We start from the raw sequence: 26,176 nt of genomic DNA, 5'->3' as shown, positions 1-26,176 counted from the left end.
GGTAAAGTTGTGTTTACTGGACGTTTGGTGCGACAAATTTTTCTTGCTGAGATATTTTTAAGGCAATCATTAGAGGCGAAAAAGTTATCAAAACCAAATGTTTTTGGACAGTATTTTAGCTGATAAGAATAATAATCAGTACTAGGGGGACAAGAGAGATCAGTACCACTACCAGCGAATAAAGATTAAAAAAAATGTTAATGAAAACAAATATTATAAAATTCTATTGCAAATATGTTTAAAACATAGTTTATGAATTTATTGCAATTTATAAATGAGAAAGGAAAAACATGGATTTACATTCTCTAGAGTTCTTGTGCGTCCAAACATAGGTTAGAGTAGAAGAGATAGAGATATTTCATAACGAGCATTGATATGTATAGTCTTCATTCGGGAATTGTAACGTAAGTTTAGGTAATTTTATTTTTAAAATTTTTTAAAATTACAAAAATATTTCTCTTAAAATGTTATATTTTTTTATTTAATAAAAGGCTTGTACATACAGTTCTAGGGACTGTAAATAGAATTTCTCCTTCATAACATTTATAGTTGTTTAAATTATTGAGCATTTAATATTAATGGGAGTAACAATGTTGGAAGAATAATTAGGTGTAGATAATTAGAACACAGCTTTTATACAAATATCTATTAAAGTATTAATATTTAAAAAAAAAATTCAAATAACTTTAATATAGATCAATATTCGATGTTGGGTTGGGTTTCCTGTCCTCGTTCCATTGGGAAATGATCCAGTAGTTTGATAGATCCGGTAGCTCCATTTTAATCGGCGCACGTACGTGTATGTATAAATAATTGATGAGACATCAGCTTCTAGCTGGACTGTCCTATACATTAATCCTAAAACTTATTCTGATCCCCCAACACTGATGATATTGGAAGCGGAATCTTGTGCGTTCCACGACCCATGCATGCATGGACTTTTTCAATTAACACTAACATTTATAAATATGCTCTACAGAGAACGACATTGAAGCTGAAGATCTTGCTAAATTGGCTGGAATCTAGCTACCCATTTTTCTTGACTAAATTTTAAGGTTTCTGTGTACCAATTTTATGGCTCCTAGCAAAAACTTCAAGGGAAAGTTTTCAGTCACTATTCATCATCCCCACCGTGTCTTGAACTGACCACCATTGATAAAAAGTGGAATACAGCCTATTTATAGAATAGCAAAGTGTGATGATCAAAAGCACGAGCATAATAGTACCATTGCCAGGGCCCAGATCCTCATCTTCCTCTGATACTATATTATTTCATTTTCTTTTTCATCTGTCTAGCTGTTTGCTTTTCAACTCATTCTAGTAATTTGGTTCAGCCCAATCCTTGGAAGTTTTTGTTTTTGGATTTGATCTATGATCGATACAGGACACAACGAATCGGATCGATCGATGGACTGCTACCTTCCGCGGGTCACTACAGAGAAAGCTTGTATGTATAGTTAATTCTATATATATATATATATATATATATATATATATATATACTCGCTCGCATTTAGAAACAGCCACCACTTACTTCTATTTTTGGCAAATATCTCAAACAAAAGAGCAAAATTATACATTAGTGCATGCTTACACGGTATAACCTATATATAAAAGAGCAAAATTATTTTCAAGAACGGGGGCCAGCCACTACAAACAGTTCAATACCATGAAATGCAGAGCTTCTTGATCAGATGACTATTGATCAAAATGCTATGTGATTTCCACACGTATCATGATGAAATCCCAATACAAATGTTGTGTTCAGGAGTGACAGAATGAATGGCACCTAGAGAGTGCGAGGCCGGCCCCTTGAATCTTGATGATGCCCCCCCAGAGAGATATATATTATATAGGTGGGACATGTCATGATACAAGGCTCATGATGCATGTCTAGTAAAGGGAGACCCTCCCTAATCTCAATCAATAATAGAGATTTCACAGGAAAATCCCAAATTGCTTTTTGAGTACCTTCTTTTGTGGTCATATGCCCCCACACCCATCACCCCAGCACATGCCATTGGAGGAGTGGAGTCATGTCCTTTTGAAAGTGGAAAATTAATACAACCAAGGGCCGGGGTTCTGCCCGGCCTGCCTGTTATCAAGAGAAAATTAATCAACTATATATGTACTGTGACTACTAGATTGGACGTTGGATTATGGATAAACATGACTAAATACCTGTCCACCCTAGCTAGCTAGCTAATATTATATAATATGTTTTTTTTCCTTGCTAGCTACTTGATCATCATGATCATCTTTGGCCTTTGCCAACTTCTATCTCTGGCCTTAATTAATTTGTCTGTTAGTCTTCGGTCTGATCTCAGTCGTTTTAATTCATAGCTCCACTTCATCTCTCAGTCTAATCTCGATGTTGGGATGTAAACTTTATTATATTAACTTGTTGATATTAGAATCACCAAAGAGACTTTTTTTTTTTCAAGGCTTGAAGCAGTACTCCAAAAGGCAAAAACTCCCGCGGGATGATGAATATCAGCCCTAGCTAGCTACCTCAACTAGCTCAAGCCTCACACGCACATTTTTTTTTGTTTCTAATCCTTATTACTTGATCTAATTACGTGCATGCAGTAGTAGTAGTAGTACTGTACAGTACCATATATTTTCCAATAAACGTACGTACGTCTGTGTAAGATTAAAGAAAGAAATTAAACCTCTATCATCATTACCATATATTCCTTTCCTTTTTATTTAGACTTTTTACTTTTTATTTCTTGACAAACTTTGGATCCAATATTAATATCTCTAATTATAAGGTATTGCATGGATGCATTAATTCGAATATAATAATAATAATTATAATAAAATCATTAAATAGTACTATATATATATAATTGAATGCGGGATGTCTGAATCTATAACATGTAATTAATAAATTGGAACTACTTCAACAAGGAATTAATGATCCTTTGTTAGATTGCATCGACTCGACATTAACATTTGCCAGCTCTTTGATTTTTGGGCGAGGCAAATAATTAATGCGGTACGTAGGTTTTTCAGGCATGCTCACCATTATTTATGTAGTACTGTATAAACAAAGTAAATTCATGCAAAAAAGAAAAAGAACATGGAAATCATGATTAGAAGCTGGCCTTTATATTCTTGTAAAGTGATACTTGCATGATGGCATTGCACGTACGTAAAATGGTAATTATATTTCACAAACTCATTGATTCTTGCACAATTCCCGCCTTCATCTACGTTCTGTCGGTTGTTAATTCGATTAAAGTTGTGATTACCTTAAAGTATTAATTAGCACTAAGTAAAACAATTAATTCCATATTAACCATTCATTTATATAAGTTTTAAATTTGGTACCAAAGTTGTAAACTAACCCTTTTTCCCCACTGAAGAAAAAAAAAATATAGGTGTGCCAATGATCGAGCAAAATTAAAGGAGCTAGGGCATATATATATATATATATATATATATATATCATTATGATGTTGTCTTTTGTTGATGTTAATGACATGTACCCGAAAGTTATACATTTCTTTTTTCAGGAGAACTGGCGTTAAGTGTTGGTGACTTTCTTAAAATTTGGTCTGTCGTCTCATAACATATATATATATATATATATATATGTATGGTGGAGGTCAGCCTAGCTACTGCATGCATGTCAATCTGTCTGTCACACAGACATGCCCTGTCCCTACTTGTCTGTGAGATGCCACACTCCTTGCCCATTACTAGGGTCGTCCCACATCCATCCCATATGAAATAATTCATTATCTTACGGCCTTCCCTTTTGAGTTTTGTTTTGGTTAGCTTGAACGGTGCAAATTAAAGAGACATTGATATCAATCCTCAAATACTTCACAAAGTTAAAGAATTCATAGCTTAGAAAAATGAGCTTCTTCTGAAAAGATGTTTTGGTTTTCTGGTACTAAACATGAATTCTTTAGCACTAATTAAAGATGTTATTGACAGTATTCCCCCACCACCCGAAAGACAGAAAAATTTAAAAAAAAAAAAAAAAAGGTTAAAGATGGTTCCCCATATATGTAGGAAAGGAAAATGGGGTAGCTTGTAAAATTATCTTTTAGGCAAGCTTTTAGAAATAAGATAAGACACTTGAATCATGCTACATGGTTGCACCTTAAATGAAAAGGTTCAGTGACATTGAAGCAGTTGGCTTTTTTGTCGGGTAAGTTGGTATGAGAACAATTTCAATCTTACTTTTAACATCGTATAGCACAAGGGGAAGCTGATTGGACAAAATGATGGGAAATCATTTCATCTTTAACATTTTCCTGTGCCGTCAATGGTTGAAACAGAGGCGGAGTTCTTACCTTTTTTCTTTATTTGGATCTTTTTATTATTATTATTATTAATTAATTATTTAATTGGATAAATACCACAAACTATACAGATGTCATATATAAGTAATTTGTTTACATTTATAATTTTATACAAAGAAGAGATTTTTCATAAATTTTTAGAACAAACCATTTTTTTTAGTAGACTGATCATCAGTACTTTTTGAGAATCTAATACTCTACTATCGGCTCACAAAGGCAATGTGAAAACGCTTTTGGGTATTTAAAGCAAAGTTTGGGATCATTAATCATCGAATAATGCTATATATAATTATAGAGTGCGTAAATATCGTACAGTCGTTTTAAAAAAAGTGAGATCTATTATTAAAAATTTAATTTTATTTCTATGTAAGTCTCACATTTATTTAATTTTTTTAAAATGATTACACGATACTTACGTACTTACGACTATAACTATAATTTCTCTTAATCATCACACTTTGAGCATCGAAGTGGATTGCAACTTCTTTCATGATCTCCATAAAGTAGCCGAGACAATCCATTTAGCAATGTTTAGGGTATAGTGCATTAAGATAAGATAAAGAATTGAATTGAATAATATGTAAAAGCAGCAGGCAAATGGAACAATTAGATGACAGATTTTTCTTTCCAAAGTGAACCTTGAAAACCAGGAAATGAATATAAAAACTGAAGTTTCTAGAGTGACAGTACTGGAGTACTCTTTGATCTTATTATAAGATCACCGCCCAATCACAAAAGATCACAAGGCAGGCCCTTGGCCAGACTACTAAACTTTTGTAGTCCCAAAGGTAATTTGTCCCAGCTCCTTTGGGCAGTTGTGTCATACTCTCTCAATCTCCAGATCAATGCATATACGAGTGATAAACATGGAGGACAGTTTTACTCCCCATTCATGGTCTTGGTCCCTTTACTCCTCTGGCTCTGTTCAAAGGGAGGGTCGTTCCCAATGTTTGATTACAGCCCGATATATACCCATTGGGAAGCGTATTATAATATTGGATAATAAGCCTCCCACAGTTATATTTAATCAGATTAAACAGTTTCATTGGTTAAAATCTGACATCAATTTACCATTAGGTGCTCTTAAGTTTTGAAAATTCTTTTTAAAAAATGTGGATAAATCTGATATTTGTAAAAAAAAAAATCTTTTTTTTAATGCCGAACCCTTTTTTCAAAATGAGTAACCCTACTACTGTATCAAGTATTATATTTTTTTATTTCCTCTTTCAGGACTTCAATGTGCTACATTTTCATATATATGGTGAGATAAGAATAATATAATAAATTAATTGTAACGTTTTGTTTTAAAACATCTGTTGGTTCCGCTCTCTCCAATTATATATTTCTAAATTTTAGTAATTCCCTTTTACCCAAAAAAGGAAAAAAAAAACAGTGTGCTAGCTGCTAAGTTACCCCTAATTAACTTACCGTTCAGTATATAAGGCCAAATTAAGTAAGAAAAAAGGTGAGAAAGATCCCCGGATATTTCAGTACATCGTCCAATTACTAGGTCTGTTGCGCTAAGGTCGTAACAATAGCGTCATACTTGATACTCTGCAGTCTCGGTAGGAGTTTTATTTAGCATTCATGAGCTAAGGTCTGTTCATGGATGCCCGTTTCTCGCTACGTGAGAAGAATCTCATTTCCAACTTTATTCACCCTCCCAAATCTCTTCCCTTTTCAGTTCTCCTCTCTCTTCTTGTCTGTGTAAGAAAAACTAGGACACCTGGGTCCGTGTAGCCTGTGCCAAAGCATTGTTCGCTGTACTCTGTTCCCCTCTCATCTCCCATTACTTTCATTCCCAGAATCATAGCAGCCTTGCCTCTCCAGTCATTTTCTTCTCTGGCTCTACGGTCATGTTTTTTCACGACAACAGGATTGGCATTCCGTGATACACCTGTTCTATAATGCTGGTCCTTTTGTAGCTCTTTTGTTTGTTTCTTCTTGTTTTGTGGTTCTTTGAAGCTTTTCCTTTGATGTGATGAGTCTTCCGGGTTTTGGTCCTCAATCTTGATTTGTACTGATTTCCCCCCCGAAATTAAGTGATTGTTGTGCTCTGCAATCCTGGGTTTCAAGAAATCTAAAATGTGGTTTCTTGAAAAAGTCGACACTTGACGGGGTTTTGGATTTCCGGGCTTTTCTTCTTGGTGGATGTTTTCTGTGGTCTCGCCAGGAGCTCAGAATCTTCATTGAAGTTGGTGATCAAAGCAGCAAGGAAAATGAAATCTGAGAACGAAAAAAGTAATCATAAGAGCAGCAGGATTCTCAATAATTTGGCCTTTTGATCGTTGTTTTGGAGTTTGGAGAAAGAAATTTGAGATATTTAACCAGTCACCCGGCAAAAGAAGGCAGCCCACTAATGGCGGTTTTTTTCTTGTTCTCTATTGTTCTTGTTGGGTTTCTATCAAAACCTCAGCTTGTGGGTGCTCAGCTCCGTGATCAAACCACGCTGTTATCCATTAACAAGGAGCTTGGAGTACCAGGTTGGGGAGTCAACTACTCAGATTACTGCTCTTGGCACGGCATTGGCTGCGGTTCGAACACTTCCATGGTGGAAAGGCTTGATCTTTCTAGTCGGAAACTCCGAGGTAATGCGACTCTAATTTCAGAGCTCAAAGCTTTGAAGTGGCTCGACCTTTCTCATAATGATTTCCATGGATCGCTTCCTTCAGCGTTTGGAAACTTATCTGAGCTAGAATTTCTCGACCTATCATCGAATAAATTTGGTGGTCTGATTCCTAGAGAATTGGGTGGTCTCAAAAACCTTAGAACATTGAATCTCTCCAATAACTTGCTTGAGGGAGAAATACCTGATGAGCTCCAGAGCCTAGAAAAGTTGGAGGCTTTTCAAATTTCTAGTAATAAACTAAATGGTTCTATACCTATTTGGGTGGGCAATTTGACCAAGTTGAGCATTTTCACAGCCTATGAGAATGATTTAAGGGGCAGAATCCCGGATAATCTAGGTTCAGTTTCAGAACTTCAATTGCTGAATCTGCATTCAAATCATCTAGAAGGCCCGATACCTAAGAGTATTTTTGTCCTAGGAAAACTGGAAGTTCTGGTTCTGACCCAGAATAAATTGAGCGGTGATCTTCCTGAAGAATTTGGGAACTGCAAAGGCCTTTCTAGTATCCGAATAGGCAACAATGATCTTGTAGGAATCATTCCTAAGTCAATTGGAAATATTAGCAGTCTTGCATACTTTGAAGCAGATTACAACAAGCTCTCTGGTGAGATTGTCCCCGAGTTTGCTCAATGCTCTAATCTCACCCTCCTAAACTTGGCCTTTAACGGGTTTGCTGGAACTATTCCTCCTGAGCTTGGACAGCTCATGAATCTGCAGGAATTGATTCTCTCTGGGAACAGTTTGTTTGGAAATATTCCTATATCAATCCTCGGGTGCAAGAATCTTAACAAGCTTGATCTAAGCAATAATAGATTCAATGGCACCATACCAAATGAAATCTGCAATATGTCAAGATTGCAATTCGTGCACTTGGGTCAGAATTCATTTAAAGGGGAGATACCTCGAGAGATTGGAAACTGTGTGAAACTGCTTGAATTGCAAATGGGTAGCAACTACTTAACTGGAACACTACCTCCTGAGATTGGTCATATAAAAAACTTACAGATAGCATTAAATTTGAGTTTCAATCATCTCTATGGGCCACTGCCTCTCGAGTTAGGGAAACTGGACAAGCTGGTTTCTTTGGATGTCTCTAATAATCGGCTCTCTGGTAATATCCCACCTGCGCTTAAGGGCATGTTGAGCTTAATAGAGGTCAATTTCTCAAATAATCTGTTCACTGGCCCAATACCCAACTTTGTACCATTCCAAAACAGTCCAAATTCAAGCTTTTCAGGGAACGAAGGCCTCTGTGGAGAGCCATTGACCTCTTCATGTGGAAGCTCTCGTGATTCTAACCTCGAGAATTACCATCACAAAGTCTCTTTGAAGATCATACTAGCTGTTTCTGGTTCTGGCTTTGTAGTCTTTGTATCAGTCACTGTAGTTGTTCTGCTGTTTATAATGAGAGAGAGAGAAGAAAAAGCAGCCAAAGCCGCAGGAATTGAAGATGATGTAACCAATAACCGGCCAACAATACTAGCGGGCAATGTGTTCGTTGAGAATCTCAGACAAGCAATTGATCTTGATGCTGTTGTAAAAGCAACTTTAAAGGATTCGAACAAACTCATCAGTGGGACTTTCAGCACAGTTTACAAGGCAGTTATGCCTTCTGGGCTGATTCTGTCAGTAAAGAGACTTAAATCCATGGACAGGACTATCGTTCATCACCAGAACAAGATGATCAGAGAGCTTGAGAGGCTCAGCAAACTGTGTCACGATAATCTAGTGCGACCCATTGGGTTTGTTATTTACGAAGATGTTGCTCTTTTACTCCATCATTACTTGCCGAATGGGACATTAGCCCAGCTTCTTCATGAATCTACCAAGCAACCTGAATATGAACCTGACTGGCCTACACGACTCTCCATTGCAGTTGGAGTGGCGGAAGGGTTGGCTTTCCTCCATCATGTGGCCATTATCCACCTTGATATTTCTTCTGGTAATGTTCTTTTGGATTCTAATTCCAAGCCTTTGGTCGGGGAGATTGAGATATCAAAGCTCTTAGATCCGTCCAGAGGCACCGCAAGTATTAGTGCTGTAGCAGGCTCATTTGGCTATATTCCACCAGGTATCTCTATAGCATTCTGCAGTCAAACTTCAATCAATATACCGTTGATAGCTCTCTGTACACATGCTGTTAGCTCTGACAGTTTTACACAACCTACCCCCTCTCCCATTTTTGATTTTTTTTTTTGCCTTTTTTGCATTGTAGAATATGCATATACAATGCAAGTTACAGCACCAGGAAATGTGTATAGCTATGGTGTAGTTTTGCTCGAAATCCTTACGACGAGGCTACCAGTTGAGGAGGCTTTCGGTGAAGGGGTAGACTTGGTGAAGTGGGTTCATAGCGCTCCACTACGAGGGGAAACCCCAGAGCAGATACTTGATGCAAGGCTTAGTACGGTTTCTTTTAGGTGGAGGAAGGAAATGCTTGCAGCGCTTAAGGTCGCCTTGCTCTGCACTGACAGCACACCAGCCAAGCGGCCTAAAATGAAAAAGGTGGTGGAAATGCTTCAAGAAATAAAGTAGAAGTGACGGGTGGTTTAATGTTGCGATCCTATATATAGAACCTGCCTCTGAAACGGGGAAATCCTCATATCTTAAAAGGAATAGGAATATTAAATGTTACAGTTCATTTCCGAATTTGTCTTCGACTGGGCAGTGGCATGTCCTCCATGGTTCAGGCAGGTTAGTTGGATCATCAGTCGACTTGTTCTGTATCAGAGAGTTTATAAGAAATGGCAGCATGCAATCTGTTGGAGTTGGAAACAAATTAGGTTGTGGATTGGGCTAATTCTAAACATACGCTCCACACTCATTCACACCACTTAGAAACATATGATTTTACTCTTTTATCCTCATATTTTATAAAATATATTTTATGAAATATGAGGATAAAAAAATAAAATCACATGTTTTTAAACGGTGTGTAGAGTGTGAAGCTTATGTGTAGCACGATTCTGTGGATTGATGCAAGGAGAGCCCTCAAAAGAGGAATGACTAGAGTTTCTGTCATACATTAGGCCCGGAATTAAAGTAATGAAAGTTCAAGATTACAAAATTTGTATGTGGCAGATGCATGTCCAAAGTCGTTACAATTTTATGGCAGTTAAGTTTCACCCATATACTTCTATTATATAATGCCCAACTCTCTACCCTCGTTGGATTCTGCATTTTATTTGCGTGAAAGCATAAGATGGGTTCCCTCTGTTGTTCTGTAGGAAACACAGAGATATGAAAAGGGAATGGATTTTGTTTTTGGAAAATACTTAAGCCACAAAGAAATTACACAAAATTAAACCTACAAACTGATATGACTTGATTTAATACATTAGATTATAAAGTTATTTTTATTATAAAATAGATATAATGGATTCTATGAAGCCACATCTATATTATCCTTAGATCGGTCAAGAAATATAAGTTTAGATATGAAAAGAAACAAATAAATTATTATATAAAAACCATAGGATCAAATTTAACAGTAATATGAGACAAGCACAGTCCAAGTTATACACAGGAAGTATAGAATATTTTATTTTTTAAACCAGAATCAGATGATTTTGCTATATTTCTAATTTATTACTTTGGGCAAATACGATACGGCCTACATTATAAAGAACTACGACTAAGCTTTACCGTACTTCTTGTTGCACTACCAACGAACAAGAAAAAAAAAAAAAAATTAAGGATAGAAGTAGATTAAATTCTAAAGCCAAACGGGGGGTGTTTGTCAAAGCGAATCCCATAATCAACGAGTGGAAAATGAAATGTTAAGGAATGAATGAGCTACTACTTGGATTAAGAGTTGTACATCAAAGACAAAATCATATATATATACACACGCGATGATATACAGTTTCCTCACATCTATACAGATATAGTAAGGCTCACAGCTGCATTAAACACACCCATTACAGAAAAAAAGTACCCTAATGAAAGGTCGTGAAAGCCATTATGATCTAAACTAAGTGTCCTTCTAATTCAGGTATCAAACAGGAAAAACTTCGTCCAGGACTAGGCAGTTCTATACGAGCAGAAGGGAACCAATTAAGTGTAAGATGAGACCTTCAAGACTCAGTGAGGGACTTGACAATGAAATTCTGTCGACTGATAGGATTCATGACCAAGGGTGGACCTGCAGCTCGAGGCCATGCCTGAAATTTCCTGTCAGTTGCTTCCCACCATTCCTTGATTGCAACAGTTTTTGGGGTAGTACCTGAATCAGAAAAATCAGCAATGGTATCATAGTATTAAACCACGAGCTAAAAAGCTTCAGGATAGAAACCATAACGTGAAGGACTGCAGCTTCTTGTAGTCCTGTTGTAATTAATATGTTAATTTTGGCATCAGATGAAGGGCTTCTCATTTGTATCAGTGGAGCCAGTCAAAAAAGTAAATCTCCTCTTGTCATGCTCCCTTTTCAATCCGATCTCGTCCTTAAAGTATTTCACTTTGTTACCTTTCTTTATTTTACAGAGTCTTTTAGATTGCAATGTTAACCATTTCCTCACCTTCTACTGATTTCTCTTATCTAAAGCCCATGTACTAGGGCAGTTCCTTTTTTCAGGGAAATTCTATTATTCAACAGGGAGGAGAAAGAAAGGGAGGGAAAAACTTGCCTCCAAATATCTTCCTGTCACCAATATAATGGTCACATGCAAATGCAATTGCAAATGATCCCAAAACAGCAGGTATAGTGTACTTGACTGCCATGTTCAAACTTCATCCGAGAAAAAGAACCCAATGTCAGAGGAGACACCTAAAGCTGATATGCCTTTTCATTTCAACAAAAAATGAGTGCAAAATCAACCAGAAAAAGAACCTACAGTCATTTCGGTCCACAACCAGAGGCAATACCCTCTGACTTACTGGTCACGTTTCTAGGAACTCAGTAACGTGACCAGTTGTTCAAGCTAGAGATAATTTATGATTTGGGGAGACCTGAGAAGTACCCTGAACAGAACAAATTGAACAATGATATGGAATATGAAGATATTCCCCATGCATATTAAGTCCCTTTTAGAAAATCATAATGAGCTTGAACTAAAGGTGGCGAATCATATTCCTAGTATACCAATCTACAACCATAAAAGAACTCCTTGCAATCAAGTGAATCAATGGGAGCACCAGTCTCCTTTACTTGTTTATACCTGAGCATCTAGAATATCAGACAATATTAAACCATTTCCCAGGTGGTCCATCCTGATCATCACAATCCTGCATTATTTGTTCAAAATCCCGCATTTTATAATCCCTAATACTCAAGTTCATTCACACGCCCCCAATTCATACATACATTAATAATCACAGCCATCATTCCCAACGAGAGTTTAGAGTAACTCCTCTAAACCTTCCTCGGCTACTGAATTCCCATACCTTTGACAAGTAAACCTCCCTAAAACTTGATAATTAACCCTAAATATCATGTCTTCCGATCAATTTCTACCAATTAAGTTCAATTGCATCCACTGCACCAATTTTTTTTTCCCACTTTTCTCTTAAGTCTAGTTTCCTGTTTTTCCCTTTCCCTTCAACCGACCCACTTGTGTTAGAACACAAATTTGATTAAAAAAAAAAAAAGGGAAAACTGAGCCAAGGCAAAAATATCTGAGACTCCCATGTTTACAACGAGCTTGTATATTTCTCATAACACAACATTCAAAAACAGAGCCTTCATAAGTTCCAGCTCTTCCGGGTTTTGTTTCCTTAATATTTTCTTAGCAGCCGAACAAAACTTGAGACAAGCCTAGTGGTCAAACAAATTGGAACCCTAGGAAGTTTCTTATAGTTAATCTTCCCAACAACTTAAGCAAGAATAAAAACCCTAAGAGAGAGAACAAGTCACCTGGAAGGAATTGGAGAGCTCGCTCGGATCGGTGTGGCTGATCATACACGGCACTCTTCGATGATTCCTCTCGAAGTTGAAGGCCAATTCATTTCAAACAAATAAACCAGACCGCGAAAAAAGAGCACGCGCACACAAAGGTGCGTGGTACAAGTGGAACGGCGGCGCCTTGCAAAGACCGGCTACTCCAAAGGCTCAACAACGGTTACTCCAAATCTATGTTTGATTTTTTAAGATGTTTGATGAATGTTAAAAATAATTTTTTTTACTATAATATATTACTAAAAACTACTAATTTTTTGTTTTATTTTATTTTTTTCAAAAGCTGAAATCTATTGGCAGCCGCTGCTGCCACCGTGGGGAGGAGCCACGGGCGGCCCAAATTGAACTGTCAGCAGTGTTTAAGTGGAAAGATCATCTGGCCACTACGAGCGGCCTGATGACACTCTAGTTGGGTTGCCCCATGGCAGAGTGCATGGCAGGCACGGGCGACACGACTTGGGCCGATAATTGGAAATACTCAAATGCACTATAGCTCAAATATTACAATCCAATTGCATAACTTTTTCATCCTTGCTTCTTTAAGAACAATTGAAGCAAGAGTTTGTAAAAGATAGGTCTTTTTTCCCAAAAGCATAGGATCTATGATCAATCCCGAAATTTACATATACCTCCATTTAGAGATTTAGAATGACAAAAAAACAAAAAAAACACATTAATGTTCCTTTCCACATTGAAAGAATCCAACTTGGAATGGGAACCTCTGAACCGTTGGCTTGGAACTCTGCACAACTAGAGGGACAAGCAAATACGACCACCTTATCCTTGATGCGGTCATCTCCAAAATAAAACGAAAAAGAATAAAACAATTGGATATGCAAAGGTAACAAATAAAACAATTGGATATGCAAAGGCAACAAACTCGTCCAAAGTTTATTGCTCCGGCGCGACTGCAATGTACTGTGAAGAAGGCACACTATACGCAGTATTAAAAGCAGGATGCTTGAAGCCATGGAGCCTTGGAACTTTAAGATCAAGAGCTCACTTGGGTTGTGCTACTTTCACATCTAGCCCACTATAGATGTCTTCACAGTTCTAGACAATCAACAGCCAGCAGCTTTAAGAAAGTGGTCGTATGGACTTGATGCTGGTAATCTGAAGAAGTGAGGATGACGCTGGTGCTCTGTTGCACAAGGCAGTGGAACAGGGGCGGGGGATGGTCCGCATGAATTCGCAGTGAAGTTTTGGTCAAGGAAAGGATTGACAGCCTGCATTTTCATTTGAGTTCACAATATTAGCAGGTTCGTAAAAATCCTTGTGGATATTGATAGCAATGTTATAAAAGATGAAGGTGCAACACGTTGCATTAGAGACTCTAGGTGAATGAATGCACCTTTTTAGAACAGATTACATTTGTAAGCAAATAGGAACCTAGAAGACTATGCTATATATACTACACAACTTGATCACGCTAGAGATGCGCATGGTACATATGAGTATATACCACGCAAGTATGAAATCATATTTCAGTTTTCTAGAGTGAGAAGCTACCACATTGGAACCCATGTCAACATGGGGATAGGATGCCATCTTCTTCACCTCAGCATCATGATTGTTTAGAGTTAAGCTCTTCCTACTTTCCTGTATCTGTTGTGCAATCATCACATTAGACATCTTCTGCTGCTTTCCCATGAGTAGTGTCTCGCAATGATGGGCCATTTCCTTGTAAGGCACATCGGGTGCATTTGTGACAGAAATTCGTCCAACTTGATGTGCTGTCTCCAAGACCTGTGCATATAAAGCACACTATAAATAATTATGTAGCAAGAAATCCACCATTCTAAAACTAAATATCCTATATGGTGGTACTTTTAAAAGAAGTAAACACTAAATAAGAGAGCATGAAATGGCTAACGTACTGATTCTAGAAGTTGATTGACACTCAGAAGGTTGGGGATTTCCAAGGCCAACTCTGAATTATGTTTCGGTTGACTTTCAAATGAATCTGCTAGTGAATCATCCTCTGTTGAAAATAATGGAGCAGCCTGCAAGACAACAATAATGTCATGCAAGTCCCAACCATTAACAGACATGCGCAGAAGACATGCACGATATTTACCCCCTTAAGAGATTCATTGTTTTCTAAATCAACCTGACGAATTTTATACGAACTGCCCATGAACAACTGGCTTCCCAGCGGACACACATCATCGGGTACGAATTCATTCAGCAGCTGTTCCCTTATAGTGGACAATTCAGACTGCAAAAATGCCAAAATTATTTTACAGCAGAATATAACAAGAAAATTAATTCTTTTAATCAGTGAAAAGCAGTCCAAGATGCTTAAACAATTTGTATAGAATATTTACTTCTGAAAAATTCTCCAAGCACTTTAAAACCTCCGAAACAAAGAACTCCCTAGTTTGATCTTTGGTTGTCCCTATTTCCAAAAGAGATTTTGAAGCTGAAGTATCATCCTCTTCGGATCCATAAACATTTGCAAGATGGCTGGATCCTGTTTTGACAGCCTGTAACTTACAATCTTCCACCAATTGTAGGAACGGATCAACCTGATTCAAGTAATAATATTAAGACAGACATTACAAAAGTTTGACTGAAGATAAGTTTAAACGACATCTGACATGGCAGAAGCCATAGACTCGTATATACCATTCATGTGCTTGAAATTCATCAGCAATGACTCGTATATACCACTTCATAAAATGTACAATTGACCTCAAGCATATGAACAAGATGAAGGATACAGTGAGTCATTGTTCATGTCCAAGAGGAAGAAGGATGCCAATAAGGTACTACCAACGATCACAACTTCATTAGCAATGACTCATACCTACCCTTTCATTTGAAAGTGCAGCCTTGGCACCATGAACAAGTGGAAGAATATTGTATGCTTTTGACAAAAAGAGAATCATTGAAGTTGCCAAGGTAAAGAGGGATCTGCAACGTGAAGGTGGCAGTGACCCTGCAATAGAAGTAGGAATACGGTTGAGCTGAAGAGCTGAAATCTCATTAACAGGAAATCAGGGTGGTTCATTCTTTGCTTCATGACTATGAAAGAAACTGACAAGAATAGCGAAATTTGAACAAAGTACAAGCCAAAATTCCCAATCATTTAAAATAAAAAGTCCAATAACTTTTTAAAGTTTAAATGTTCCAATTCTAGCATATCTGCATCTACCACTAACATTGGCATAGCTTGTTAGTCTGATCTCCCCATATTATGCACCCAGTTCAAAACATCACAAGAGTATGCAATGATGTAAAGCCCAGACCTAGTCCATCTAGTCGTATGGTATTGAAATATATATAAAAACTTTGAGAACTGACCTCCTTCATGAAGAGAAATGTTTCGCAAGGAAAATGCTAGCTGAAAACTTTGAACAAGAACCTCATTACTGGAATTCTGCAAGACAAGATAAAATATAATTGAATGAAAAAAATATACAGCTCACAAAAACAAAATATATATCAAATGAGGCCAAAGAGAAGGTTCTCATCAACAGTCTTTTATTATTTGAATCTATGCGACCAGAACAAAACCAACGAACTATTTAAGGCTCAAAGTTCATGAATGGTAGTTATAATTTCTAAGTTATATTCCATGGAAACTTAGTAAGCTAAAGGTACCATTGAAGGTGTAGAGTGCAATTAAACAGTGCCTACACATCGAAAATTGCATTTAGCAGCATCCATTGATGATGAAACATACTTTCTAGCAGTACGTAAGCAAAATCCCAAGTAAGGCTTTAAAAAGTAAACAAATTCCAGCTAATAGAGGATTTTCTTTTCAAGAAAAGAAAATTAACTCAAGGGCAAATCCTTTGTCGTTAATTGTACAAAATGAGTTTACCTCTCATTCTACTGGGCAGTTGGACTGACATATTCTTGACAAGATTAAAGCTACTTTCACAAGTGTTTTGAGTTTCCTGGCCCCTTGTCCAGAAGTTTATGAAGATTAATTGACCCTATTAATAGATTAATTTCCAAAAACATATAATTAACAATAATGCTAAACAACACTAAGATATATGAACATACTAAGACCGCTCCATGAATTTGTTGTGCCTCAGATCCCTATATAAAAGTCATTCCTAGCTACAGATAATTTTAAGCTGGCTTCCTTGTTTAACATAATGATCAAATAGGTTGCATCAGTGTGCCCAGGTTGTGAGGAACACAGAAACATGTGAAGCACTACCAAAATTCTTTTTTTGATCGGTAAACAATATTTTATTGATCAAAAGAATAGACAAGAGCCCAAGTATACGGGAAGCACTACCACATTAAAATCCAAACATGCTATTAACAGGGAATATATTATAGGAGAAGTAGTATCTAAAGAAAAGAACCTGATAAAAAACATAAGAGGCAAAACATAAAATATGTTCAATAATATTCTGGCAATTACCTTGGTCCGAGAGAACAGTGATACCAGACTGTATGTATGAGCAATTGCTTCATAGTTATCAGGTGTATTTGCAGGAGACACAGACTGAGCCCAAATTGATGAAAGCAACAGAGTAATCTGGTGGCTACTCAGCCTGAGGAAATTAGGCTCCTGAGGTTCAACATGGATAAAAACTTTCAATGGTGATTGATGGTAGACCAAATTAAGAGCACGTTTTGAGAACTTATAAATGATAGAATTGAACATTTGGATCTTTCAATTACAGAGGGGCCAGGATATAGATTAAGGCCTGCGATTCGCCTGAGTCCAATCCAAGCCCAGTACCCTTGATTGCAGATATTTAAATCCTGGGCCCCTGGTCCAGCCAAATTTTTAGTTCGCCAATAAATGATGGGTATCTTTTAGGTAGAAGAGTTGAATTGGCGCTATAAAATTATACATACGCACTTTAAAGGAGACTGCCTTCTACTTCTACGTGTCGTCCGACATAAAACAGTAGTCACCCTTAAAAGCAATAATAACTATGATGTGACTAGATGGGCAAACCAGGAACAGGCCTAAAGTAGCGAGCCCTATGATGTAATGGATATGGACATCTGCGATGGTGAAGAAATTGCATAAAGGAAAGAAAACTTACAATTTCTTTATTTGAACTGATCACAGTATTTCCATCAGTCGTCAAGGCTACAGAGGGACTTCTTCTCATACTATACACCATACCATATGATGACGTCAATCTATCTTCCATCTCATTATTAATACTGCTTGATTCCTCCTCACTAACATCATTTTCTTTACTCCCTTGAGAAATATTTTCCCCCGAATAAAACATCTCCTTTCTTAGCTTCTCAAAAAGAGCTGCTGAAGAAGAAAAGACAGAGACAGTTCTTGAGAGCGTCCGTGGAAGATCAGATGCTTTCTTTGAGTTGGGAATAGAGGAGGATGGACGAGGGAAAACTGAAGATGGCACAAGAACAACAGAAAAAATGCGATGGGCTCCAATTCGCGTTTCATGGTCTGGATGAACCATAGCCAAGAGTAACTGATGAAACAAAGCCTCAGGGAAAGCCTAGGGATTGCAAGAAATTTTCAATTCAAAATTAGATTTAAAATTAAGAGTAGCTGAAAATGAAATTGACATAAAAGAATAGGTTCTGCTTCCTGCCTTATTTTGATATGACAAATTGGGTAAGGAGGCTACAATTTGAGCAGTACGATAAACAGCTGAGATTGTAGTTCTGGCTATAACTGTAATAGTGGAGATGTTCTCCAACATCACTGCCATCACCTCAAGAATTGAGCCTGCTTCTCCAACCTGTTGGTCAATTGCAACTTAGTTTTATGTGAAAAATCCAACAATGATGGCAGATGTCAACAAAATAGACAGACAACTTAGGTAGAGCCATTAAAGGATTTGAATGGTACGAAAGAAACAAAAAATAATCATGTAAAGACAGCTGTGGCTCAAGTTCTGATAACCATAAATTTTCCATGCTAGATCAATTCAATAGCTATTGGAGATTTCTACCACCTTATGTGATAACTGCACAAGGCATTCATCCACTGCTTCCCCAAAACTTCTATTCCATTTTATGATGTCAGCTCCCAGACTTGCATCATCAAGTGAGCAGTGTATGCTCTTCCGCAGATGCCTCATGACATCACTTAATCCACCAACTATTGCCATAGAAGGCTCGACCTTGGCATCTTGAGCAAGAGAGGTGGTAACCCGAACAATGTCAAGTTGCATGTCGGGTTGTTTAAGGACATTTTTATGATCAAGATGCTTAATTAATACGGAAAGCAAGAAATGTGTATTTTGCCCTGCAAAAGGTACACAGAAGAACAGATGTTAATCATCAAAGTACAGCTGAAAGATGGAGGGGTAGGGGAGCAGCATAAATGGTTAAAAACAATGGTATAGAACCTCAAAATGCTAAATAAGTTAAGAGATAATAACTACCAGAGTTATCCATTAAAAATTGCATGTCCTTTAGGACTGGGAAGGCAGGACCGTGCTCAGGAGACCACAAGTTCCCTGTATCGAAGTATCGGAACAAAGATTCCAGAACACGCCGCATGGTTGTAGCCTCCTTGGCGAGCTTGGCCATGTTATACAGGCTGACTCTGGACCAAAAGCAAGGGTTCTTGGCATCTTCCCTGGGGAAGAACCCAAGAAAAATCATTGACAGCTCAAGAATTAAACACACAAAAAATCATTGACAGGTGAAGGATTAAACACCAAAGAAATTACATTGTTACATTTACTCCACCCTTATCGTTCACAATTGTCTGCCAAGAAGGAACACTTGCTATGACATCAACTGAAGGAGAGACATGACCTTCATTTTTTAGCACTTCTTGCACCCAGCGATTCTGAGGACCTTCCTTGTCATGGTCCATGTTCTCCAACTTTTTAGTACAGCCTCCATAGTTTTCCAAGACCACTGAAACAACCTGTTTTTATTGAATATAGAAAGAACAAAAAACGCCAAAAGATCACATAGGTTGTTAACTAGAATTTAGTCCTTGAACAGTAATAAATAAAAGCAGCATCACTTGCACAAACTTATGAGCTATATGTAAGTGTAATCTTCTTATTTTACATCATCATAATATATATTGGGAGACAAGTCAACCAGTCTAGAGTTGAGCTCTCACAACATGTTCATATTCTCTCATCTTTGGTCATAAACATCATGTTGTGTCAAGGCACCAATACAGAACCCTAACCCTAATTTTTTTTTATTTTGATGTCGGGGAACCTCTCCAAGGCAGGGCCCTTCGGACCCACCCTTGCAGGGTAAAACCCCGGTCCCGTGCACCATACCCTCGAAAGTTTCCTTACACGGAACTGGTTAAATAGCTGGCTTTTCACCAGGGGGTGTGGCCCCTAGAGATTGTTTGCACCCAAGGGGATTTGAACCTTGGACTTGGGGGGAGCATACCCCCAAGCCCAAGGCCTTTACCACTTGAGCCAACCCCTAGGGGGGAGCATACCCTAACCCTAAACTCCTAGCCACCATATCAGACATCATATGGACCATATGGACTAGAAGGCCCACTGATAAGGTCCTTGTTTTCATCTTCTGCGCCCCAGTAGGTTTTGAATTTTAAAGTCTTTTCATGTGCCAAAACCCTATTTTTTCAGTTCTCAAACAGCATTTGATCTCATCCGATCTATTTTTTTGTCAACGTGTGGATTTTCAGCAGGCTTTTGTGATCTTTGTGAGTTTTGTTTTGATGTTGTGGAAACTGGGTTTGTGTATTGTTATTGTTGGCATTTGTCTGAGTCATTTGGCTATATTATTCCAATACTCTAGCAAATTTGTTAGGTGATTTAGGATGGATAACAATCAGTTAAATGTTTGAGTGCTAATGGTTTGAGTTGAGGCTTGTTAAATTACTGTCTATGTTTTTTTTATTGGATAATTTTTCCATGGGTTGTATTTGTGATATCATGATGGATGAGTCCAGTACCCTTCTTTCAGCAGCTGCTAAAGTTGGCATGCAAAAGATTACTGTCATGTTGAGTGGATCAAATTGTCTCCCGTGGGCTCATCAGTTGAATCTAATGGCAAAATCTCTTCTACGGGAATAAGGATTTGCCAGAGGTAAGTGTTCAAAGATGTTTTGTGATAACCAATCTGCTATTTACATTGCAAGTAATCCTATTTTTCATGAGTACAAGGGACACTTAGATGAGCTGTCACTTCCACAATCTTGATCACAGATGGAGGTATCTTCCAGAATAATCAAGATTCATAGTATACATAAAGCCTATAGAGTTCTATGGGAGGTACAGATTTTTCAAGGAGGATACGAGAAAACCACTATGAAAATGGCTGAGTAATTCAACATATCATAGGCTGCAAAACAGAAGCCGGACATCAAGAGTAGGACAGCAGGTAGAGAAGTTTGTAAGATTTTTCCGTAGTTGGACTCCTATCTTATTGGACAAATTTCAGGGCAATTAACATAGCAGATTCCCAATACAAACTAGAATGCTTATGTTTGTATATAGCAAAATAATTTACTACTCATCATTCCTCTTAGGGCCACTGTTCTCTCTCTCTCTCTCTCTCTCCACCCTCCTTTTCTATTCTGATGAAAAAGAAAGATAAGTTTTATTAATGTAAGATTTTTTTCAAGAAAATAACTTCCACATCTAGTGTCTGAAATTAAACTCGGTCTGTGAAGCATATGGAGTAACTTTAAAACCATGAAACTGCTCCGTGCAATTCGAAGTTGTTTTCTATTGATTAACAAAATTAACAAGTATGGATCTGCTTACATTATCGAACTCGGCCGAAATGTGAGAGTATTTGCCCATAAACCAAACCTACAGAGAAAATAGATTATAAAATTCCTCTGAAAATATAATATATAAAATCTAGGGAAAATATACTCTCTTTTTTACTGATAAAAAAATATACTAATTTATAAAGGGAAAAAACAAAAAGTTGAAACAAAAGATATGGCTATGTGATCATCACAATCTTGTGGTTAAAAATACAAGAATAATAGAATACCATTGAAGAGAGGGCTTGGAGACCAGCTGAGCGTAGGCTTTGTTCCCTTTCATCCTCTCCCACTTCTTGAGCCAATTGAATCAATTTTGGAATAAATCCTTCTAAGTTAAACATATAAGTTCCATCAATCTGCTAAACTCGGCATAATAAAATGAGTTTGAAGTTTCAGTAGGCAGAAACCTGATCTCAGAAAATGAATCAAAGTTGAAGATTTAATTAACGGACCTTGGTCCAGGGAACTAACCTGATTATTTACAAAGTCAAAAAGAGTATGGCATCCTATAATTCGCATTTCATCTTGCCGTGTTTGATCCAGCAGAGCTTGCATGATACTTAGTAAGCTACTTGCAAACAGAGGCCTGTGAAATTGTCAACCAGTGAGTCTACTTTTCAGGTAGTCTCGTAATTTCAAAATATTGACCATTTCCTTTATAATTTACTTTCAACCAAACCATTCCAACATATTTGTCAAAAAATATAACAAGTGTGTGTGTGTAAATATAACAAATGTTGGAAGGATAAACTCACATTTGCTCCTTGCAAGAAACCAACAATTTTCTGTAAATACACATCACAATTTTCACGGATTGAAAATTCTCATTTCTCAATTCCTTGTAACACCTTTGCTCAAGAGAACTTGTCATCTGATCACCATATTTGCAAATTTCATTAACAAAGCAAAAAACTTCAACTAATTGAAAGAAGACTAGCTTTTCTTGAAAAAGCTTCCAAGCATATAAAAATTGCACAGATAAACTCTGAAACTTTTTTTGTAACATTTTGCTTACATCATCCCTAGATTGATTTTTATTTCACATTAACATAAAATTCTATTACTCATTAAACAAATGTGAAATTTTATTAGATTGGCATGCAACTTACCATAGTACTTGGACCCATAACCTCACCCACCACCCCATCCTTATGGGGGGAATGGAAGCGCCATTTGACCCTAGAGGCCATTGAAAACATAAAATTCCCTACACATTTGGTACTCCAGAAAAGCTTGAATCACCAGCGGCAACAACAGAAAACACGAGAGAATGGTACAAGGATTTAACTATTTGATGGTCTCACTGTAAGGCAATGAGGTATCCAATCTGAAATATTTTAGACCTACATAGACTTGATCAGATCTTCATCTCAGTATTAGTCATGCCACATATATCTCACTTGGATGCAACAGGATGATACTTTAATAAATTCTTCTCTGTAGGACCATCATCGATACCTTAAAGTTTCTCTTATTAGAATGGATGTCTTCCTTTTTTTTTTTTTTGATTGTCACCGGATGTCCGAGAACAAAGTCTCGATTAATCTCAGGGGTGCATAGGCCCTCAACAAGGAGTTTTCCGTAAGTGCACATCCGTTAATTCAAGGGAAAGTTCCCCCTAGTATGATGGCCTCTAGAAATTGTTTGCATCCAAAAAAATTAGAACCATAAAATTACTTGCCAACGTTTTCTAACGTGATGTTAGCGCCTTCAACAACCATCACATACACTTCTAAGAAATTCCACCTCATTGGATATGTATAAATGTATAACGTCAATCAAACAGTCCATTTAGCATTAAAACACCAGTTATCAGGGGATGATTAGCCTCTTGATAAAATTAGATCATATTGAAGGACTTTGGGATGAATTTTTGTTTTTCTTGACCTTCCACAACAAGTTCTATGGCAATCCATTTGGCAGCATCAGTTTAAAGTAAAATAACCATAGACCTTACAATTCTGTAAAGTGTGTTGGACGCCTATCAAAAGTTAATTTCTTGCTCTTTGAAAGGGCTGCGGCTTACTTTTTACATAGATGAGGGAGTCTTTTTAGCCAGCACCTATCAAAAGTTAATTTCTTGCTGCCTCACTAGAGAGTTTATATTCTATGATAAGTTCCTAGAGAATTATCAAATCAAGATGTTGGGTGAGAAAAGTGGCAACAAAGCTTATGAATATTATCTCCATGAACCACAATAATATTAATTAAAATATATGAAGTGAATTGATCATACCCAAGGGAAATAACTCTTGGAGAACCTTTTCAACTACTCTTTAGATAATAAGGCTTGTACCAGCCAGTTTGAACACCAGTTAATTTCGGCTATAGCACGATATAGACACAATGCTTTGAATAAACTAACATTACCTTTGGGATGCGCAGAGGATTTTTGGCAGCATATTCACAAAGTTTTCCTATCTTCCGATCATTTGGTCCTTCTTCCTACCAAATATAAAGAATGGATCTTCATATAAAAATATACAGAAAAAATAGAAAACAAAAAAATATTACACAATCGAATGCGAAAGATAAATATTACTATTTCTGAAAATTTTACTCAAGCTACAAGAGAACCATGCTTATAGAAGAAAATTTTGTTTCTTTTTTCTCTGTTTTGACAGCTAATATGTAATTTTTTAGAAAGAGGAGAATTCTCACGTACACTATACAGGAAACCATTTTTTTCATTCTAGATGTATCTCTTATTTTTCTTTCTTTTTATAACAAGACAAACGTTTAAACAAGAAGAGAGGAAAGATAGACGGCAGAGGGTATTTTTATGTTATTACAGAGTACAAATACTTGCAAAAAATTAAAAAAGTTATTACAGAGTATACAGAAACAAAACCTTGAGGGTGCTAATTATTACTAAAGTTCTTTACTGATCAAAGAAAAAAACTGAGGGTGCTAAGGGTGCTAACTGAGAAAGCAATAAAAAAAGATGAAAGTAGACAGCCTGTGTTGGGTAACCTATGACATAAACCACCCACAGATTGCTTATCTATCGTAATGAAGAGTGAGAGAAATAGAAAACAAACTATCTGTGCAGATCAGAAGGGTCAGAAAAATAAAACCGTCAACATGGGAAAAATGCCACAAAACCAATTGGAACAATTCAGATTCTAGAATTGTCAAATCACCAAATTGCATTGCACTACATTAAAAAGCATTACTTTGCCTAGTGCTAATAACTGGGAAAATGCGTGTCTCAAACATATCAACCAATAGACTACTACGTGAACAGGCGAAACTTTTAACATATTAATCACCATAAGGCCCCGCTCAATAAAAGCAGCCAACACCAATGACAACTAACAATTAACAAGCAACAGTCACCTTCATAGTCCTCCTCCGACATAATCAAATATAGCAAGTTTATTTGAAATTAGAGACAACCCAGAAACACTGACCTGATTACGAGGAAAAATATCGGCGATGAGCTTCTTGTACCTCTTTACAGGCTGTCTAGACCTCGCCCGCAACGCCGGGCAAAAGAAGCAAAGACTACCGCATGCTGGCAAAACTTGCCGCGAAATCACACCCGATACAACGCTCATTTCTCAGATTCCGAACGTATAAAATCTCAAAGAATTCAACTTGGCCTCAAATATTTGCTTTCTTTCCCTTCTAAATCAATCAACAATCCGGATTTTCGGTGCCGAAGAAGGGAAAGAAAGGGTTACGCACAAATGAGGGAACTCCCAAACCAATGGCCAGCCTGTAACTCAGAATGTGGTTAAACCATGAGCCATGAGCTCCAAATATATTAAAGACCAATCCAAAACAATGTAAAAAAGAAAACCTTTACAAAATTAAAGAAAATGGGTCGTGAGAAAATTACAGGAATGAATCAAATCTTGGCAATTCAGATAAAATTGTATTGAGCTTTTGATTGAATTAAGATTGGATTACCTCGAATCGATGCCTGAAAGACCAGGCCAGAGGCTGGAAATCCCTCTAAGCTCTGTAAATAAAATACCGGAATCCCAGCGTATCCTACCGCTATTATTAATGCTCTCTCTGCCTCTTTTTTTCCCTTCCTTTTTTGTTTAGTTAAATGTGGGAGAGAATGCAATTCCGGTGGCCTGCCAAGAATGATTGAAAATGTCCGCACGTTAAACGGTATTATACGTGCGGGTCCCAAAGAGCATGAACGTTGCTAAAACCGACACATGGCCTGTCCCGGGGACCCGGGGTATGTTCCCCTGGTTGGAGAGGTAATCTGAGCCGTTAGATCTGTGGAGCTCACCATGACCTGGCAGGTGAAGTTTTGGAACTTAAAGACGTGCTGTCTCGACAGTTGAGGTTTAGGAGCCTCCGTCTGGTCTTCAGTATTTCATTCGAACAAAACCAATTAATGACATATAAGATTTAATTTATAATAAAAATAATTTTGAAGGTGGTGAGTCAAACTTGGCATAATTTTGACAGTTACCTAAAGCACGGAAATGAAATTATAGATGGTCGGTGTCTCGCCATCCACACGAGTTTTGATAACGTTCATCTTTAATCCTTGTGTTTTATTCCCACTAATCGAAGTTGCTTAAACTTTGGACCATGTCTGTCGATAGGCTCTCATTTTTTTTAAAACTTTAACTAGTGCTAATAATTAAAAGCAACACCAGCTAACTCGAAAG

The 26,176-nt window shown here is 37.2% G+C and overlaps 2 protein-coding genes and 1 long non-coding RNA gene across 7 annotated transcripts; 1 reads left to right on the top strand and 2 right to left on the bottom strand.

Annotated features, from left to right (window-relative positions):
- Positions 1–5,757: 5,757 nt before the first annotated feature.
- LOC109004640 (leucine-rich repeat receptor-like tyrosine-protein kinase PXC3) lies at positions 5,758–10,101 on the top strand. Its single transcript, XM_018983270.2, has 2 exons — positions 5,758–9,019; positions 9,164–10,101. The coding sequence occupies exons 1-2, from the start codon at positions 6,679–6,681 to the stop codon at positions 9,481–9,483; spliced, it is 2,661 nt and encodes an 886-aa protein (XP_018838815.2). The 5' UTR covers positions 5,758–6,678; the 3' UTR covers positions 9,484–10,101.
- Positions 10,102–10,725: 624 nt separating this feature from the next.
- On the bottom strand, positions 10,726–13,050 carry LOC109004641. The gene is made up of 2 exons (XR_001998322.2): positions 12,803–13,050; positions 10,726–11,173 (listed from the first exon to the last, which is right to left on the bottom strand). It is a non-coding gene; the product is annotated as an uncharacterized LOC109004641 (long non-coding RNA).
- A 269-nt stretch (positions 13,051–13,319) lies between these two features.
- LOC109004642 (protein SEMI-ROLLED LEAF 2) lies at positions 13,320–25,614 on the bottom strand. 5 transcript variants are annotated; one of them, XM_018983271.2, is made up of 20 exons: positions 25,452–25,614; positions 24,950–25,257; positions 23,907–23,981; positions 22,292–22,407; positions 22,008–22,122; positions 21,764–21,895; positions 21,526–21,573; positions 19,486–19,688; positions 19,195–19,391; positions 18,763–19,055; positions 18,397–18,546; positions 17,869–18,300; positions 17,232–17,381; positions 16,151–16,226; positions 15,658–15,785; positions 15,172–15,372; positions 14,922–15,062; positions 14,722–14,847; positions 14,354–14,590; positions 13,320–14,070 (listed from the first exon to the last, which is right to left on the bottom strand). In XM_018983271.2, the coding sequence occupies exons 2-20, from the start codon at positions 25,094–25,096 to the stop codon at positions 13,906–13,908; spliced, it is 3,132 nt and encodes a 1,043-aa protein (XP_018838816.1). In that variant the 5' UTR covers positions 25,097–25,257; positions 25,452–25,614; the 3' UTR covers positions 13,320–13,905. The 5 variants fall into 5 exon arrangements, with proteins under 5 accessions (XP_018838816.1, XP_018838818.1, XP_018838817.1 ...); XM_018983273.2 differs by having other exon boundaries at positions 14,955–15,062; XM_018983272.2 differs by having other exon boundaries at positions 21,764–21,892.
- Positions 25,615–26,176: the final 562 nt, after the last annotated feature.

The sequence above is a fragment of the Juglans regia genome, chromosome 3 (assembly GCF_001411555.2).
Source record: "Juglans regia cultivar Chandler chromosome 3, Walnut 2.0, whole genome shotgun sequence".
Lineage (NCBI taxonomy): Eukaryota > Viridiplantae > Streptophyta > Magnoliopsida > Fagales > Juglandaceae > Juglans > Juglans regia.
This window is presented reverse-complemented; position numbering and strand designations above follow the sequence as displayed.

Excerpts from the sequence above, each read along its gene's own strand:
- LOC109004640 (XM_018983270.2), top strand. The coding sequence starts at position 6,679 with ATGGCGGTTTTTTTCTTGTTCTCTATTGTTCTTGTTGGGTTTCTATCA. Across the intron at positions 9,020-9,163 it reads ATTTGGCTATATTCCACCAG|AATATGCATATACAATGCAA; the intron begins GTATCTCTATAG and ends TTTGCATTGTAG.
- LOC109004642 (XM_018983271.2), bottom strand. The coding sequence starts at position 25,096 with ATGAGCGTTGTATCGGGTGTGATTTCGCGGCAAGTTTTGCCAGCATGC. Across the intron at positions 23,982-24,949 it reads ATATTTTTCCTCGTAATCAG|GAAGAAGGACCAAATGATCG; the intron begins GTCAGTGTTTCT and ends TATATTTGGTAG. Across the intron at positions 14,591-14,721 it reads TCAATCAACTTCTAGAATCA|GTCTTGGAGACAGCACATCA; the intron begins GTACGTTAGCCA and ends TTATATGCACAG.